Below are 18970 nucleotides of genomic sequence, written 5' to 3'. Positions count from 1 at the left end.
TTGTTAGATTGGTAAATAGTAGCACTTAGTATGGAGGTAAAGGTGAGAATAAATACCTAATGGGTTAGGATGAGAAATACTCACTAAGCAGTATTTCTTGTCTAAATTTAAAACACACTTACCCGCTGCTAGCTCAGCCTTTGAGTACCTATATTTGCCTACCTAAACAGTTTTGATCGATATTATGTTGTGTTTTGATTTGTATGAACGGGAAATAAGAACACACGATAATTACGAACACTTTGTTATAACTGATGAAATTAATTATAACAAGTTTCCATTAATTCTGAATATACAAAACTCTACACATTTGAACCAAGAAAAGATATTCCACAGTATAGTGGGATAAGTAGGATCGCTTTTTATAAATAATACGTACACATTTACTCCCCAAAAGCCGAATCACTTAAGGCGGAGGACCTGAGACTCAAGCACTAAACTTACATATATAAGAGTGGATTGGACCTATTGGCTATTACTCCCTACTACCAGACCTACACGGAGAAGCCCAAATCAACAAGTGAAGTTGAATTTCTTCTTGACTTGGCTGATCGTCTCGAGTTTAGAAAGAATCGAACTTCATGAACTTACGAGCTTTTCACATCTGGCCTTAATGGTTGGTGTGAAAATATGTAGAGGAGAAGGTACAATTATGGACCCAGGTACAAATATGGACCCCCCCCCCCATGGTTGAGTGTACAACTACTAGCGCTACGGTCATGCTGAGTACTAAAAATTATATTAGTAGTGTAGTATCGATGATCCAAGTACTTATTTTGGATCCATGCATACTTGGGTGTCTCTCATCAGCAATTGTTTTTTTTTGTGCATTATTTTCTTCACAATGGAAAATTTTACAAGTTTTTCATTCGGTAATTCATCAATGGCTGGAAACCACTTCCAAATCACTGATAGAATTACGATAGGTATCCCTGTCTAGTGTGTAGCCAGTGAAGGCATATTGTCCCCTTACAGCCTTATCCACACAAAAAATATAATTTCAAAAAACCACCAACGTTAAAGGCAAAACACTGGATGATTAAAAAAAAATTGGTGCAGTCAGTTTTCAAATTTTATTTCATTTGAAATTATCAAACTATGAGGTAGGTAAAATAGGAACTTTTCAAAAAAACGTAGGTACCAAAAATAGATTTAAATTTGAAAATGTAATATCACTCAGGCATTGTAGGTCTAGGTATATGATACCAGTTCTTAATTTCATGTAAATCAATCGTCCTTGTACTTCATTTATTTCAATGAGCTGGAAAACTGAAAATAGTTGCATAACTTGGCGGCGGCGTCTGCAACTTGTGGGAGTGCATCCAGTCCATATTTTCGATTTCCATGAAGCATGAGTCATACGTAGGAGGGGCAGTTGAAAGTGAGTTTATAATAATTGAATCTTCGCCAGAATTAAGTTCTTCGTTGTCGATTCTCGTATCAGTCTTTATGTATTTTGCTACTTCACCAGCGAAAACAAACGTTACAGTGGCAGCATGCAATTTGAAGGCTGAAGTATACAATGCAGATAATGTTTGAATACTTCAAGTTAAACAATCAAAATGATAAGTGTCTTATCAAAAAAAAAAAAAAAAAAATTAAAACATTAAGTAGGTATATCTTGCAGGATCTTACCAAAATAGCATATCGATACAATGGCAACAAAAATTTGAAAATCGGTGGTCACAGTTTCATTCATCTTGATTTTGCGTGTGATTTTCCATATATCATTGAAATCTCTTTCTTGATAAACTGAACAAATTGCGAACAAAATGACACCCAAGATTTCATACGCCAACAAAGCGAATATAAATCCGAATAAGACAACTTGAATCCAGTTCCAGATTACAATGCTTGATGCGGAGTTTTTGAAAATCATCACAACAGCGATCGTAAACAGAGATAGAATTGTTTGGATCAGGATAAGGTACCATGATAATTCGTTGTCTTTTGCTGTAGGTAAACGTAATATCAAGTTTTGACGTAGGTACACATTAATTGCTTACCTGCAGGTATGTAATTATTAATTAAATTTCAATACTGACCTTTCAACTTTAGGAACTCTGAACTGTTATTTTGCAGTAGAATAATATTTGAGATCTGTAAAAAATATAAAAAAATGAGTAAACTCGGGTGGTTCTCGATAAAGTTTCATGGAAAGCTTCATTTTAGTGTTGAAAGTCATCCAGAAGCTAGAATAATAATTTTAGTCCTGGAGGTTATTCCCTGAAAAAAAAAATGTGGTCTCGAGGAAAGCATGTTTTCGAAAAAATTGTGGCTTTGTTGCTTTGCTGGTCGAACCCTGGCCCAAGTTTTTTTTTGAAAAAAAGTGTATATTTTCCTAGGTGCTTCCAAACTTTCAAAAACTGCTAAAAATTGATAAAAATTTAAAATAATTTCGCTTTTGTACAACTACTGTATAGAGCAATATTGAAATTGAAAATTTTATTGAAAAGAATCAAATCAGAATCTATCAACACAAATTTTTGTTACTTTACTTAAGTACCTATAATTTGAATAAAAATAGAAATTTTACTTACCACATTTATAAGAAGTACAATTGCAACATGCATTTCAGCAGAATATCCAGCACAACATATTTTCATTTTGAATAGGGACCTTAAGTAGTACGCTAGGTACAATATAATGAATCACGAGCTACAAAAGAGACAAATCCTGACAGAAAAACATTTAAATATCTATCAACTTGAGAAATGTACGGTTTATGTGTAAGTATTGCAAACGTTGGTATGCAAATGATAAACAGTACAATTAATAAGTGTATATCGAAACTGATAATTTGAAAATTTTGTATGTATGTACTTATTTTATCAGTCATCTTGTCTGATATTGTACCCACAACCACATGCAGCTGAACTGACGCTACTTTATCATCTGCGAAAATTTTACATCTGTACCTACCAATATTTCGAAGAAATTTTAATCATTCGATGTTATCTTTATATTTTAATTTTTCTTTATTATTTGCCAGTAAAGTAAGGGAGGGAGGAAGGAAGGAAGTAGATGAGTTCGAAAATTAGTTCTCATGAGCATAAGTGACCGAATTTTACTTAACCTTTGAATCATTGTCAAAAAAAAACCCTGAAGGTTTATACGTGTAGGTACCTAAATTCAGAAAATGGGTTCATTTCTTGGAACCTTATAGTTAGGTACCTGATTCGTGATTTGAATTAATTTATAAACGATTCTTAGGATTCAATGATTCAAACTTTTCACTCGATCAAATGAACTCATCACAAAAAAAAATCAGAATTCTGTGTGAATTGAAAAAATAAACGAATTAAATTTTTTTTTGCTATGAGTCCAATTTTTATCAACATTTTCATGAAATACGCCAGAAAGAGATCAAAATAAGACAAGTGAATAAATTTAAACTTTTTTGATGTTTGGAATTGAAAATTGAATTTTTTTGAATTTTGATATTTTTGTGATTAGTTCATTTCATCGAGTAAAAGGGGTTTTCCAACTTTTTCAACGGATACATAAAAATAGGGCTCGAATGGGTCAACTTCACCAATCAAAACTTTTTTTCATATTTTAAATCAAAAAATCACATTTTTTTCGCAAATTTTCATTTTTTTTGAAAACGACTTTACTACATAATGCCATTACAATTTTTTAATATGTTGTTCAGCATGAAAAGTTATCTATAATATATTTTTTTCCGAATTTTTGAGAGTCGGAACGATATGAAAACTACGTTTCGAAATTTTTGAGCTAATTTTTTGTACGAAAAAAAGTGGCAACACTGATTTTTATGATATCACCAAGAAGCCTTTTAAAACCCCTAACTATGGGAAAATGTTCCATTTTGGTAGGTATCGCGGTTATCGAGTAATCCACTGCTGAAATGGATGATATTTCAACTTCACTGAAAACTTTGACACCCCCTAGCAGCCTATAAGAAAAGCTGAAATTTACTCTAAACTCCAATTTTGACATCTTCTGAAGACAACTTCAGGTGGGTTCAAGTCATTTTAGAGCCTCCAGCGACTTTCTTGAAAATTACTGGAGCCTCCAGTAGATTTTTGAAACTTGAAATTATCGCAACATTAATTTATCAAATGGAGTTGGCAAGCTGACTTTGCAGACTAAATGGTGGTTTCCAATGGTTTTGAAGCTTCCAGCTACTTTTAGGAAATTTCAATTTTCTAAAAAAACGCCATACAACCTTTTAAAAATTCGCTGGAGGCTCCAAAACGACTTGAAACCCACCAACAGTCAACTTCATAGCGTATTGAAATTACTTTGCAGAATGAATTTCGACTCTCCATCTCAGTTTGATGAAATTTTGGGGAAATTTCAAGTTTCAAAAATCTACTGGAGGCTCCAGTACCTTTCAAAAAAGTCGCTGGATGCTCTAAAATGACTTGAACCCACCTGAAGTTGTCTTCAGAGGATGTCAAAATTGGAGTGTAGAGTAAATTTCAGCTTTCCATCCCTCCATTTGATGAAATTTTGTGAAAATTTAAAGTTTCAAAAATCTGCTGGAGGCTTCAGGAATTTTTCAAAAAGTCGCTGGAGGCTCCAAAACGACTTGAAATTCACCTGCAGTACTTCGTAGCGTATTGAAATTGATTTTTAGAATAAATTTCAGCTTTACAACTCCAATTTGATGGAATTTTGTGGGAATTTCGAGTTTCAAAAATCTGCTGAAGGCTCCAGAACTGCTCAAAACGGGTTGAAACAGTTTCCAATCGATTTGGCATGTCGAAAATAGGGTATATCCCAAATTTCAGCTTTCTTGGTCAATTTGGTAAAATTTTGATTTTTTCCCTCATTTTTGGCCTAAATTGGATTTTTAAAAATTTACCAAAAATCGAAAAACGCACTTTAGCACTTGAAATTTTGACAGGTGATAAATTTTTGCATGATCTTTCGATCTACGTTTGTAAGGTTTGAAAAATTTCGTGCAAGTCCTATGTTGAAACGCAAAATCTGCGATTTCGGCTGACCTGTCAATCAAAATGGCCGCCATTTTGTAAGTAAGGCCAACTTGTTTCTGGGCAAGTTTGCTTTAAAATGTTCCTTAGGATGTCCCCTTTAAGAAAAAAGTTGTCCCGGAGGATCGGCGGGGGGGGTGCAATTACTCCTATTGTCATATGCCGGACTACTTCTTTTCTTGAAAATTGAAGAGACTGTTATAAATTTCATAGAGTGGTTTTTTCACCCGAAGTAAAAACTTCAGGGGGGGGGATACCAAAAAAACACAAAAATTCCACCAAGTATAAATAAGGTAAATACTTAAGTACACCTCTGAGTTCATCAACAAAAATTTCACTCTCAAAAATTTTAATTTAATAAAAAAATAAATAAGTAGGTAGTTAGGTATAAAAAAAGTAAAACAAAACAAGTCTACAACTAAAAAAAAAACAATACAAGAATAATAACAAAAAAAAAATAGGAACATTCAAAATAACAGTCTTCAAAGCCCAAGTACCTACCTAATAAGTAAATGGATAAGCATTTCAATTGGACAAAGTCTTAGTTTGTAGGCCATCGATTAGGTATGGGTAGTGCACCTCTTCAATCAACTGCAGTCGATATCAGAATAGAAAATGCCTACCTAGCTCTAGAACGTTTCCCACGTATTTTTCAGCCTTTTAAAACTTCACTGTAACTAGGAGGATCATCGTAAGGAGGTGGATAAGGTAAAGGCAAAGGCCCATTAAGTTGTCCTTCATAACTTGTTGCACCTTGTTCGATGTCATTATTATCACCATCACAGTACGCATGATTCGCAATATTGCTTCCATAAATAAATAACACACCAGCAGAGTACAGTTTGAAAGCTGAAATTCAATTCAAATCGTAAGTAAAATATAACCCCCTAAATATGCAAAAAGCCTCTGCCCATATTTAGGCAGGAGTAGGTACAGTACTTTCAATTCCAAATAAAAAATATAATCTCACCTATGAATCCTATCAGTAAACCTGCTACGAGTAGATACACATGAACAGGTGCGTGTTCGTCTCTCATGTTTTCTTTATTCATTTTCCAAAATTTATCTACAGCGTGTCTACTGTATAGTAAAATTCCAAACGAGGCCGCAGCCAGAATTTCCAGACTTAGGATCACGACGATGAGCCCGAATAACCAGTATTTTATTGAAATACTAATAGTTGCTTCGAAAGAAGACCTTTTATTCATAAGCATGATCGCAATCATTATTAAAAAAGTTTCGATCAGAATAAGGTACGAATTATAAGCAACATCGTTCCCTGTAAAAATAAACAGAATAATTAGGTAATACATTAACTCAAGTACTTGGAAATTTTTCTCAAGTTTTGGCACGTATTAATTTGTGTTTTATCATTCCACACTTACCTAGAAGTTTAACGAATTCATATGTGTTACAGTTCATTAATATCAAAATCAAGTCGTAAATATTCGCAACCTGGAAACACAAAATTACAAGAATTTGATATTATTTAACCGAAAAAATATTAATCACTAATGTTTTGTAGGATTATTTTTAAGTGGGTGAATACCATGAATGTTACATTCATATGGATAATCTGGAAAACTCGTCATTCAATTCGCCGGTTGAATGTAGAGAAAATTTATGACTCAGCCAATCAAAGGGTCAAGTTCGTAAGATGAGATTTTTCAGAAATCAACTTCATTAGAAATTTTGTTTTTTTTTCTGTTGCTGGTTTAAATGTAAATTTTTAATTTTTTGAAAAATTGAAATTAAATAATAATGGTGTCTGTCTTGTTTCATATTTTGATTTATCAACAAGTCCTGAAAAATGGTACTGGCAAAAGCTCTCCTCCCACCTCCACACGTTAAGAAAAGACGAAAAAATTTTACAAAAGAATTTTATTTAAAATTCCTCAATTAGGTACTTAAGTATATGTATGACAGAATTTTACTAAATGAAAAAAACCCTCTCTACCTCCTCAAGCAATGTTGATCTCCATGTGAAGAACCCCGAGTTGAAAAAATATTAATTTAGAAAATGAAATGAAAAAAAGAGGCAGTGTGAATTTTTCAAACCGTTTCATTTCCTGAGTCAATTTCCCTAATTAGGTAACTGCATTGTCCAGAAACCCCCCCCCCCTCAGTACCCTAAGTGACGTTCTTCCCCCTACATGAAGCGTTCCAAAATTGTAAAAAGTAAAAAAATTAAAATTAATTTTTCATGAGGTGGGGGGGGGGGGTATAAAGTAGTTTTTACAGCGAAATTCCGACTCAAAAATTGACGATTTTTGAAACATTTTTTTCAACTAGGTACCTACCTCTTTGTTTTGATCTTTTTAGAATTTGGAAAAAGAAGGGTTGACTCTTTCGCAGAAGTACATACAAATATTGTTTTGAGGGTGGAGGATGGAAAAATGTTTTTTTTTTAAAATTATTTTTTTGTTATTTTCTATTCAACAATTTTTGCTCAATTTTGGAAATAATTGTGACTGCTTGGAAGACCATCTGAAGTTTTTTTTCTCAAGAGAGTTATTTGAAAAAAATTTGACGACAATTTTTTTAAATTTCCAATAAAACTGAATTAGGTGCTCAACAAAAAAATAATAGTGGAAAAAAATAGAGAACTTACCACATTGACACACAAGAGAACCAAGGCAGAAGTGCGAATCGAATCCCCGATAAAAATCAACTTCATTTTGAATTAGCTCTAAAATGACACCACAATTGCTATAATAGCTATAAGACACAGGTATTCATCTACCCATAAAAACAAACGAATGAAAGAATCACGTTTCATTTCATTATATATATAGGTGGTATCCCCGAATGATGCGCATCGCTTATATACCGGTTAAATTTGATGACTGTGTGTGAAATACTCGTACTTTTTACAGGGAATTCCATATTTCGCGTTAAAATTGCGATTGCTCTTAGTAGACATATGGTACTGGGTACTACCAGTTTTATCAGAATCAATGAATGTACTTACGTTAGTTGAAGTTCATACGATGTTTCATGAATCTGTGTTATCTCTAATCCGCGAAATTAAACGGGTGAGTAGGTTGTATAATTATCTTATCTATTCGTATACTTTGTATGCACAAGTGTGAAAAATGAAAAAGTTATTTCTTGATTGAAAATACTTACTTTCCCGGAATGTAGAAAAATTCTTAGTAAATAATAAAGTTTTGAAGAAATTCATCAAATTCATGCTTTGAACTTTTGCCGTCTTAGGTGGCGCTTGCGAGAAATTTGAAATTTCAAAAACCACATTTCGCGAGATCGACGATATAGGACCATTCTTATCGGAAATTATGAAGTAATCTTTCCACATATATTTACATTTACTAATAATATGAGTCGAGGTTTTTTTGTAATTAAAAACAGGAAAATATTCGTAAGAAACATTAAAGTACATCTGTGAATTTTTTGTGAGAATTTCTAGGTACTCGTAATTATTAAATGAGCTGAAAATACTCGTAGCTGGTATCATGTACTTAGTTTGAAGTGAGTGGTTATTTTCTATAAACCAATGTATGACTTCATTACTTTATGTATTATTCAATTTTTTCAAAGTACATATAAAATAGCTACCTATCTCTTAAGTAAATAAAATAACTTTTGAAATTGTTTTTTCAGAATTTTAAAATCTTTTTTTTTGAAGTTTTTTTTGGTCAGTCAGAATTTGTTGATTTTTCAACATTTTAGTGGGTAAAAATCAGTATTATTTCAATTTTTAATTTTTTGGTTCATATTGGGGGGGGTTAACAGGGAACCCTTTTGAACCAATATTCTCTGATTCAGACAAAACCAAACTATGGATCCAAATAGTACTATATCCTGAAACCTCCGTAGGTAATTAAAATTTAAGGTCAATTTGTGAGTTTTTGGTAAATTTTTGAAAATTTAAAAAGCTTTGAACAGATTTTTTTCATGACGATTTTGAAACTATTTCACCTACTTTTTTTTCCAACTGTAAATGAACCAGATTGAATAATTATTGCAACCTGTCTTCCTTCCCTTAGAAAAACACTAATTGTTAGTCATTTGGGTGTTTTTCAAAGGAAGCTTACAATAATTTACTTTGCTTCACTTTATGAGAGAAAAAATGTAAAAAAGTTTAAAAGTCGTCTCAAAAACAGTTTTTTTTTTACTTACTATTACTTTTTAAATTTCAATTTCGATTACAGAGGTTTCAAAACATACTGTTTGGATCTAGTTTGGTTTTGTCTAAATCAGAGAATGTCAATTTAAAAAGATCCCCTTAAAAAAAAAAAATTGGCGAGAAAAATGATTTCTAAAGTGTAGTTTTCAGTTTAAGAATTACAAACTTTGATGGCAAGCTGAATTTTTCAATTTATTTTTTACATTATCAGAGAGTATAAATAGGTAACTCCAAAATTTAATATGAAATGTGAGAATGTAAGGAGCAGTTACTTATGGCCTGACCGCCTTAGGGAACATTCTCGTAATATGACCTTGAGGTGGTCCATATCGTACTCCTCTCATAGAGAGGAAAGAGGTATCCATCTTTGAGGGGAAGTGGTTCTATCTCCCCTACATTAAGAGAGGGTAACGTGATCTATTCTTACGACGATCCGAGGTGCGATCAAAAGATCGTCGTCTGCGCTATCTCATCACCACTTGTTTTGCGGAGTGGCCAACCGTAAAAACGTCCTGTGGAACTCTGGGACCTGAGACCCCCCCCCCTTCCCTTGCTTTAATCATAAATCGTACCATCTTTGATCGGTTAAATTAATAATTAAATCTTAACATTTCTCCGCGTAAGTTTCGTATATCGCTGTGGAGTTATGGTACTTAACGATTCGAGGCTACTTCCCAACCAATCCGGAGTTGAGGTAAGTATGACCAATATAAAGTGTATAAGACGTAAATCAGAGCTGCCGAACCAACCTAGTATTAGGGAGTCCTTTGAGAGGTAGTTAAAGTGTTGTATAGAGGTTTCGTATCGTCAGAGTCCACCCCTTCGCCCCCTTGAATTAATTGCTACTGTATCCCTCGCAGTTGTCAATTAATTCACATCGTGTAATGGACCCGAGACCGTTATATTTTTTTAACTGATCATTTAGACGTATTGGCAAGTCTAACTTGGCCATTAATTTATCTACCACTTAGGTGGCATGAGGACTTTTCTAAAAGCTAAGTTCTAAGACCAATGAGTCACCGAGCCCCAACGTAATTGGCTTAAATCACCTGAATTATATTGTGCAAATAATTAATTGTTCTTATTTCATTGCAATTAAATGTGTCAATAATTCTACTTTCTTCTTATTTATTCAGAGTAAGTATAGGTTGAGAGTACAGATGTGAGATGGACTGTGTCATCGGAAGTGATTAAAAATTTAAAACAGACGTTTGAGCTATCCGATTAAGTGCAAAAATATTCACCCCCTTAGGAATATTTTTCATCCTCCTATTCATGGTATTATTATTATTATTGTACTCGTCTATTCTAGTTGTTATACTGACTGCACTGTTACAAGAAAATTGAAGCTGTGTTTGAAATTTTTTCAGATTTTTTCAATATTGTCAAAAAAGGTGCAAGAGAATTTGTCTTGAACAATTGAAAAATAAAAATGTACCTAGGTAGGTCATATTTTTAAAAATCAACAAATTAAAGACTGGCCAAAAAACACTGCAAAAAATTATTTAAAAATCCTTGAAAATATCTGAAAAAAAAAACAATTACAAAAAAATTGATACTTGTTGGGCATCCTCTCGACCATTTCAGGTGATTGCTGCAAAATACCAGAAAGACTGGTTCAAAAATAGATCTTCAACCAATTTCTAAATTTCAGAAAAATTAATTTAAAAAAATAAAATTTTTAAAAACAGAGTAGGTAAACATTTTTGAAAATTTGTGCCTGACTTTTTCCAAAATTGGAAAATCCCAAAATCCGTTGATGACTCCATAGTCTATAGGGTGGTTTGAAACTTCCACCTATCGATTTGAAAGATTGGAAATAGGTTAACTACAGGTAAATTAAATTTTAATTTTATATCTCGACTAGATCAAAATTTGGGATATTTGGGAAAAAAATCCCAAAAAATTGAAAATTGAGATTGAGCGATTGAAATTTAGCCTAGTGGGTATGTAAATTTTTAGATGTTCTTTTGGGAGCTAATTTTTAGCCGCACACGGTTTCGGTGGATAAGAATTGATAACCTGCTTAATTAATCACTTAAATGACCCCAAAAAATATTAGTAGATCATTTTAATTTGCCTCAAAAAAAAACCTGGTTTTAACTGCAACAGAGAGAGGGCAGGGTTTTTTTTTATCGGTGGGATTTCATCAGGTCAAAGTAATTATGGCTTGTTTTTTTTTTGACGTGGGTAGTGGGGAGATGTAATGACGCAGTAAGTACGCGTGTTTTAATGATTAGAAAAAAATTACACCAACAATGATAAATGAAATTTTCCGTGACATATGAAGTACCTACATACAATTGTGGTTGAGACTGTGGAAATTTACCAACTCATATGATTATTGATTACAACCCCACATGATTGTCAACGTTCTCAGTCAGCAGCCCATTTTTATAATGAGTACAAATATGTAAGTATAAGTACATAAATAGCTTTTGATACAATAAATTTTGAATTCAAATATTGTGACACGTGTTGTACCATTTTTGAATCATGTTTAGTTCCTAAAAAAGCGATTCCTCATCTAAGTTACCTATACCAAAACAATTTTGAATTTTCTTATTTTGGGACTGAAGTGTAAGTAGGCCTATTTTTTTTGTTTTTTAGTTCATGGTTCTCAATTTTTTATCAAGCACGATCTTTACTTAAAATCAGAAATGGATTGCCAAAACTGTGGTAAAAAATTAAAAAATACAATTACACAAGTACTTATGCTGAAAATATTTTAATTTAAAAATCATTTTAAAAAATCGACTAAATTTTCTATGCTTAATAATGGAGTTTATCACTAAGCTTTCCCATCCAAAAAATAAAATAAAAAATAAACGAAGGGACTGATGCAAATCTATGACTAATTGAAACATTCAGGAATGCATTTCTTAAGTTGTCCTTCAATCCACTTCAGCTTTACTAATCTCACTATATGGAGGTGGTTCACTTAATATCTGCACACATTCTTCATACGAAGGTGGTGGAGAACTTTCTTCATTTTCGATCAACATATTGTTTTCCGAGGTATTGTCATCCGGTAATAAATTTATCATCGATGCAAAATCTTTGGTGAAGCTGCACACTATGAAAATGGTGAATATCTTGTATACTAAACAGAATCAAAACACAAATGGGTACCAATTAAAAAACTCAAAGTTCATTATAGGCTTGTATTATCAATGTATACGAGTAAGTATACCTAATTAGTACATAAAAGAACTTACTGTAATCGAAATAAAAAACAAAAGATCCTGCTAACCGAAGTTCGTTCTCGTCTTTGTCTAAGCTTGGTCCTTTCGACGATAGAACAACTGCAAATATGATCACAAATAATGAATCGACTATAAGCATGGTGATAAGAAGCACTAATATGACTTGTTTCATCAGGTTCTTAACAAAACTACGATAATCTTGTTCAATGATTATGCATCCGATCGTTGTTAAAATCAATTCCAGCACCCTGATGAATTTTCCTCGCGTGAACTCTGGTCCTGAATAAAAGTGAAATCGAAACGTTAGATAACTTTCTGATGTACCTATCTATTACCTAATCAGATTACTCAGGTTATGAGAATATTTATAGGTTTGCTTACTATGACTTTTATCGATGTGATCTTCCAGAGTCATGTATACTTTCAACACGTACAAGTTTATAAACTGCAAAAAAATGAAGACGTCCTTTTCTTAGAATAAAAATATATGGTGGGAAATATTTTAGGTTAAGTAGACACAAAATACAAAAAAAAAAGAAGTGAAAAAAAATAACAACAACGAGACCTGAAGAAAGTATTGAAAGTTTAAATTTAAATACTTAATCGTAAAATGAATCGTTTCAGTTTCAAAATACGGTTTCAAAACTGCAGTTGTTTTCTTCTGTGATGTATCATTGACCCTTCTGCCAGGATTCTCAAGGTAAGTGGCCTACCTGTCTAGCTTCTTAAGGTCGACCGTCGTATCTGTCTGGCCCCTCAAGGTCATTGACCCGCCTGACTAGCCTGTCATGGTTGTCTGTCTGCCTGTCTGGTCTCTCAACGTTGTCTAAGTGCCTGTGTGACTGTCAAAGGTCGTCTGTAGCTGGCTTCATAAGGTCATTGACCTATCTGCCTGGTCTCGCTATAAGTGATCTGTATTCCTGTTTGACCTATTAAGGTCATGGACCCTATGCCTCCTCTCTCGATGTCATTTGACCTCTCAAGGTCACTGACCTACCTGTCTAGCTTCCCAATGTCGTCTGTTTGTCTTCTGTCTAGAGGTTGTTTGAGTGTCTGTCTAGCGTTCCAAGGCCATGGACTCATAGGCCTCCTTTCTCAATGTCATTGCACCTCTCAAGGTCACTGACCTACCTGTCTAGCTTCCCAATGTCATCTGTTTGCCTGTCTGGTCTCTTGAGGTCATTGACCCACCTGTCTGGTTTGCCAAGGTCGATGTATCCATCTACCCATGTATCCGTCTGTCCGTCTGTCTGTTTGAACTCCTAAGATCATGGACCCGGATGTACAGACTCTCAAGGTCACTGATATACCAGTCTTGCTTTTCAAGGTCATCTTTCTGTCTGGATTAAATCATTTGACTGGCCTTTCAAGGTCACTGGCCTACTTGTCCAGCCTCTCATGATAAGATTGGACTTCTCTGAATAGGAATTTGATCAATCAGATCATCAAAGTGGTAAGACCTAATCAGCCTTATTTGATCAGATTTGAGTGGATCCGATGAGATCCAGGCATTATTTGAGTCCACGTTGATGTGATCAGATTTGATTAAACCTAATAACTTATCTATACCTAGCTTTGTATATTATGCTCAAATCTGAGTAGATCTGATCATGACCCTGACCAGTGGCGTAGCCAAGGGGGCGAAGGGGGCCATGGCCCCCCCTTGCGAGCAAAAATTTGAAAGAAAACGTGCAAAAATGGACGTTTTTTTTGTTGTTTGGACCCATTTTTTCTAAAAATTTTCGCTCTCGCTTCGCTCGAGCAGTAATTTTTCCTTCATTTTCATGAAATCACCACTTCCATTTTTCATGCCTAAAAATCTGGTTTTGCCCCCTCCTTGAGAAAATCCTGGCTACGCCACTGACCCTGACATTTTCTGCATCTAAATTCATCTGACCCCTGATCGAGGAATAGTTCTGATTACATCAGATCAGATAAAATTTAAACATATTGTGGATCTAACTTGGTGTGACTGAATTTTGATTATTAGATCTGACCAGACCTAATATTTGAAGCATATGTTTCCAAAACGCACCAAAGTCCAAAAAAATATTGATAAGAAATTCAGGGTACTTAGTACCTACAATTTGGAAACGTAGAAATGGCCCAAATTGGCTGATTTTTTGATATGCTGTAGCCAAGACCCTTGGGCACAACATATCAAAAAATCAGGCATTTTGGGCCGCAACTTTATGCTACGAGTAGATGGCCTTGCAACTTCAGAATCTTTGAAAATGGACTTAGTGCCGTTTGGAAACGTATGCTTCATTTGTAAAATTTAATCAGCATTATTGGATTAGGTGGAAATAGGTATGATCAGATCCAGACAGACTCTGGTTCCAGTCAGATGTGATCAATGATCGTATTTGATTGCATGGATCAGATCAATTAATTAAGTATTCTCTGAACTGAATTTGATCTGAACAAATCTAATCACTTTATCGTGCATCTGATTTAGATCTATGAATAACATCTGATGAGACCTATTTAAGCTGATTTCAGTTGATCTGATAAGATGCCGATATTCCTAAGATCTACTTTGATATAACCAATGATTAGATCAGATCTCAACACTCTCAGGATCCACTTTGACCTGATCAAATCTAAGAAATATCCTTTCAAATATCCTATAGGCTCAAGTTGTGATAATTTATTTTACTGGTACATACCTAGATTACGTATCTTATAAAATAATGAATAATGATGGAACTGAAAACCATTTCATGGTTCTTTTACTCACCACATTAGCGAACAACACGATCGTAGCATGTCTCGGAGATGCAATCAACGGCATTTTGGATGCTTTCAATCTGTTTAAAAAATGTCTCGTAAAATAACAAACTATCATTAAAAACGTTCCGTATCACATCAGTGACACAAATAAAATATAAATCTAATGATCGGTTCCATGATTAGTGCATGATGGTATGATGAATTCGAAAAAGCGGAAATTCGATGTGATAAAATTGATGAGGTACCGTTTTTCAGATGAGTTGGCGACACTTTTACCATACATATTTTCCACGAAATAGATGTTATTTGTAACGCTGTGAATAATATTTAATAATAGTTATCTGGGTACGATGTATAAGTATAGGTACCTTGTATGATCATTAAAAAAAAAAATTGAGCCACGATTACTTACCTCTACTTATTTTTTTACCAAGAGATTACACCTATGATAATTTCTGGTGCATGAATTACCTAATATTCATTTTGTCAGAGGCTGATGCAGGAATTGAGAAATATCTTCCTCGTGTAAACAAACGACATCTGAATTTTTATTTTTATCATTGGAAGTCGCATCGATCGTGTGATTTTGATATAAAACTAGAAAATTGAGTCAAAATACATAAAAACACAACTGGCTGATTCAGGTTTTTTTTTTTTTAGTCACAGAAGTTCTGTGTTAGATATTTTACCAAATATGGTCCGAAAATTTTTGATGTTGTTTTTATAGATAGAAGTAGGTAGGTAAGTCCTAGAGTGATGCATTGAATTTCGAGATAGTGCATGTAAGGCAATTGAAGTCAGCGTACCTTATTTCATATGAAAGTTCCTAATAATCAAGGTATGGAGAGGAAGGGAGCATTGTTCACATCTGATTATTGCTTTGAACATACCTATGCTACATATACAGAGTACAGTGAGAAGCTATATACTGATTGAAAAAAGGATATATGTACCTAATTTCTATTCAACCCATCAGAATTTGAATTGAAAAATTGAGCCATTTTTTTCAAGTATTAATAAATATTATAATTGCATAATTTTACTTTTTTTTCCAAAAGCACCTGTTCGATTACAATTTTGACACAAAAATGTACCATATTTATTGTGAAAAAATGTTTATCAGAAATTTTCAAAAAATATAAACAAGGAATATCTTCAAAGTATATTGAGGAACTTTTCATCGTGAAGCAAATACTGAAGTTTTTGTAAATAATGCAGTTTTATTTTCATTCTAGGCTGACGCAAATATTTGACTCAGCTCCAAATTCGCATCTAATCCTTGCGTTCTATTCCTTGGAAACCTTGGTTCACATGTTCAAGTGGAACACCTTGTTTGGAAGAATCAGCACTCGTTAAAGACTCGCATATCAAATCGAAATCGCGTTTTAAGCTGCTTAGTGCATAAATGCCAAATGCTTTGAGTGCTAAACAAAATTAAAAGTATGATGTAAAAATTGAACTTTTCAATTCAGCATGTTAGGTGATTACTTCAGACTGTCAATTATTTCTCATTAGCGAAATTTTGGAGAAGAAACTCGAGTTTATAAAAAATTATATTCTATATTGTTTCTTCTATACCTACCAATTTGTCCAATAAATAAATTACTTACATAATTTAAAAAAAAAAAAAAAAACTTTGAAACTCGATACCTATATGCTGAACCTTCTTAAACTAAATTAGTATTTATGTACCTACTCACCAACATCACACATTAAAATATAACTACCAAAAGACAGCCAAACGTCACCATCCGCGTATTCGGAACTTTTGTCTGCGAATATGACGAATTTCTGGGATTCGTTCTTAAAACAATGGTGTAAAGTGTACGAGTTTGAAAGAGCGAACAAAGTATCGAAAAGAAATAATAATTGAACGAATCCCCACACCAAATAATTCGCCAAAATCGTCATCAACGAATGAGATTTTTGCTGGAACGTTAAAAATCCGACCATGAGCAGGAGTAATTCGAATACCTTGACACATATTTCTTTTGTAAAATCTGGATCTGTGGGGAAAAAATCATAACTCAACAGGATTGCATATACGAGTTCAATAACTAAGTTCTAATTCAGTATTAGGTACCAACTTACTAGGCTTAAGGAAATTCAAATTTTCTAGTTTGAGATATAATGAAAATTCACCCGTATTAATGATCTGGAAAAAAAATGAATATAAATCAAGTCATGAAAAATTAGTATGTTCTTCATGAGCACTGGGAAACTTGACTACATATAAGCACGTGTGATATCCAAGATTTTTTATTGAAAAAAAAAATTATGGTGGTGATCTGTTTCTGTAGAAAAAAAGTGCCCCAATATTCGAACTCATCACTTTCAAATAGTACTACGTTATTTTTGAAATTCTCTACTTACCACGTTACAAATCAGCACGATGACAGCAATTTTCCTTAATGTATTTTCAACTCCATTCGATTGCATTTTATACGCACCGTCTTCTAATCATTTATAATCACATTATTCACATTTACTATTTACTTGCAAATAAACGCAAACTCGCGAGAGATGATTCAACCACGTTTGTGATTCAAGTGAAATGTGTGCAGTAGTTCGGTAGGTACTTGGAATTTCAGTAAAAGCACAAGTTAGTAGATTATATCTATTTCCTCTTTTTTTTTTTTTTTTTTTTTTTTTTCATATAAATGAAGCGTTAATTAAAGACTAATGATTATCAAACATTTACAGAACTACATAAAAATTTTGAACTGTAAAAAATAGGTTGCTGGTAAGATATGAGTCATAGATTTGCAGCTGAATTAGATATTACTCTCTAAATTTAAAGCAGTCAAATTTCACTGCTTAGCAGTCACGACATTTTGCCTTTTTAAAGCAGTAGTTTTTTTTACTGCAAAACAGTGAAAAATTACTGAATTGGTCAGTCAAAATTATTTTTTACTGACCAATTCAGTAATTTTTCACTGTTTTGCAGTAAAAAAAACTACTGCTTTAAAAAGGCAAAATGTCGTGACTGCTAAGCAGTGAAATTGACTGTTTCAAATTTAGAGAGTAGGGCGGATGTGAATTACAAATACATCATTCAGGACATTATACCTATTTAAATTACCAGCATTTCCAAAAAAAAAAATTACGTACCTACTTTTTAGTGAGTAGGTAATCGTGTTTTTTGGTTTTTCAATTTTGGAATCTGTTTAAACGCAAGTTGGCATGGAAAGTACGTTTTGAAATTATGTCACCAGAAAAACGAGTTGAAAATTCCAACACGTATTTTCCGCAAAATTTTGCAATTCCTTGTGAAAATTTTTCCAGCTTTTATTTCTCATTTTTGACAGTAAAATTGGGATTTCTGTACCTACGAGTAGAGAGCATTTCACGAGAAAAATGAATGATAACAAAATCGAAATAACCGAATTTTTCCTCGTTTTCATTCACTGCATCTGATTCAGCAGTGATTCAGTCGTTCTTGACTGATTCATCAATTCTGAGAAAATCATTCGCGAACGAATTGAGTCGAATTTTAGATGATAAGATTAAAAGTATCAAGTTCAATCATGTCATCTTTTATGCCGAGTGAGTAATTTGATTTTTTTAATGATTCATTCGTTCGCGAACGATTTTTCTCTTTTGAGTTATAGGTAATTTTTTGTGGACGAATTGAATTTTCATTGTTGGATCGAATAATGTTTCGTTCTGATATCTTATGTCATGTCTGATATTATTTCCAAGTGATTCGGTCGTTCTCAGATGATTCATCGTTATTCATTTCTGAACGAATCGTTTGCGAACGAATTAATTCCAGTTCTTGTTCATGAAAATTGATTTGCTACGTTCAGTGTTTGGTGCAATTTTTCATCTGGTTTAATTTATTGTCGATTCATTCATTCATGATGAATCTTTTTCACTTTTGATCGAGTCGTTCGCGAACGAATCATCTTCTATTTCTA

At 33.3% G+C, this 18970-nt stretch overlaps 2 protein-coding genes and 1 long non-coding RNA gene across 7 annotated transcripts; 1 reads left to right on the top strand and 2 right to left on the bottom strand.

Moving 5' to 3' along the window:
• Nucleotides 1-227: 227 nt before the first annotated feature.
• Nucleotides 228-7731, bottom strand: LOC135834631 (uncharacterized). Of its 4 annotated transcripts, none has more exons than XR_010556722.1 (8): nt 7576-7731; nt 6350-6419; nt 5935-6243; nt 5466-5813; nt 2541-2658; nt 2046-2100; nt 1636-1953; nt 228-1510 (listed from the first exon to the last, which is right to left on the bottom strand). XR_010556722.1 is itself a non-coding variant. In XM_065348568.1 (4 exons), exons 1-4 carry the CDS (start codon nt 7639-7641, stop codon nt 5617-5619), a joined length of 642 nt encoding a protein of 213 aa, XP_065204640.1. In that variant the 5' UTR covers nt 7642-7714; the 3' UTR covers nt 5297-5616. The 4 variants fall into 4 exon arrangements, 1 of the variants encoding a protein (XP_065204640.1); XR_010556721.1 differs by having other exon boundaries at nt 228-1542; nt 2541-2676; nt 7576-7714; XR_010556720.1 differs by having other exon boundaries at nt 2541-2676; nt 7576-7714.
• A 38-nt stretch (nt 7732-7769) lies between these two features.
• Nucleotides 7770-8601, top strand: LOC135834640 (uncharacterized). Its single transcript, XR_010556728.1, has 2 exons — nt 7770-7999; nt 8181-8601. It is a non-coding gene; the product is annotated as an uncharacterized LOC135834640 (long non-coding RNA).
• Nucleotides 8602-11829: 3228 nt separating this feature from the next.
• LOC135834628 (uncharacterized) lies at nt 11830-17707 on the bottom strand. Of its 2 annotated transcripts, XR_010556719.1 has the most exons (7): nt 17424-17707; nt 17142-17205; nt 16751-17056; nt 15058-16474; nt 12699-12762; nt 12330-12596; nt 11830-12214 (listed from the first exon to the last, which is right to left on the bottom strand). XR_010556719.1 is itself a non-coding variant. In XM_065348566.1 (4 exons), the coding sequence occupies exons 1-4, from the start codon at nt 15163-15165 to the stop codon at nt 12006-12008; spliced, it is 648 nt and encodes a 215-aa protein (XP_065204638.1). In that variant the 5' UTR covers nt 15166-16037; the 3' UTR covers nt 11830-12005. The 2 variants fall into 2 exon arrangements, 1 of the variants encoding a protein (XP_065204638.1); XM_065348566.1 differs by lacking the exons at nt 16751-17056; nt 17142-17205; nt 17424-17707 and having other exon boundaries at nt 15058-16037.
• Nucleotides 17708-18970: the final 1263 nt, after the last annotated feature.

Source organism: Planococcus citri, chromosome 2 (genome assembly GCF_950023065.1).
Source record: "Planococcus citri chromosome 2, ihPlaCitr1.1, whole genome shotgun sequence".
Taxonomy (NCBI): Eukaryota; Metazoa; Arthropoda; class Insecta; order Hemiptera; family Pseudococcidae; genus Planococcus; species Planococcus citri.
This window is presented reverse-complemented; position numbering and strand designations above follow the sequence as displayed.

Coding starts and splice junctions, on each gene's coding strand:
- LOC135834628 (XM_065348566.1), bottom strand. CDS start 15,165: ATGATAGTTTGTTATTTTACGAGACATTTTTTAAACAGATTGAAAGCA. Junction 12,763..15,057: donor TCGTGTTGTTCGCTAATGTG/GTGAGTAAAAGA, acceptor ATTTTTTTGCAG/TTTATAAACTTGTACGTGTT. Junction 12,597..12,698: donor TCACATCGATAAAAGTCATA/GTAAGCAAACCT, acceptor ACTTTTATTCAG/GACCAGAGTTCACGCGAGGA.
- LOC135834631 (XM_065348568.1), bottom strand. CDS start 7,641: ATGAAGTTGATTTTTATCGGGGATTCGATTCGCACTTCTGCCTTGGTT. Junction 6,420..7,575: donor TTCTCTTGTGTGTCAATGTG/GTAAGTTCTCTA, acceptor TTGTGTTTCCAG/GTTGCGAATATTTACGACTT. Junction 5,814..5,934: donor TTTACTGATAGGATTCATAG/GTGAGATTATAT, acceptor ATTGAATTTCAG/CTTTCAAACTGTACTCTGCT.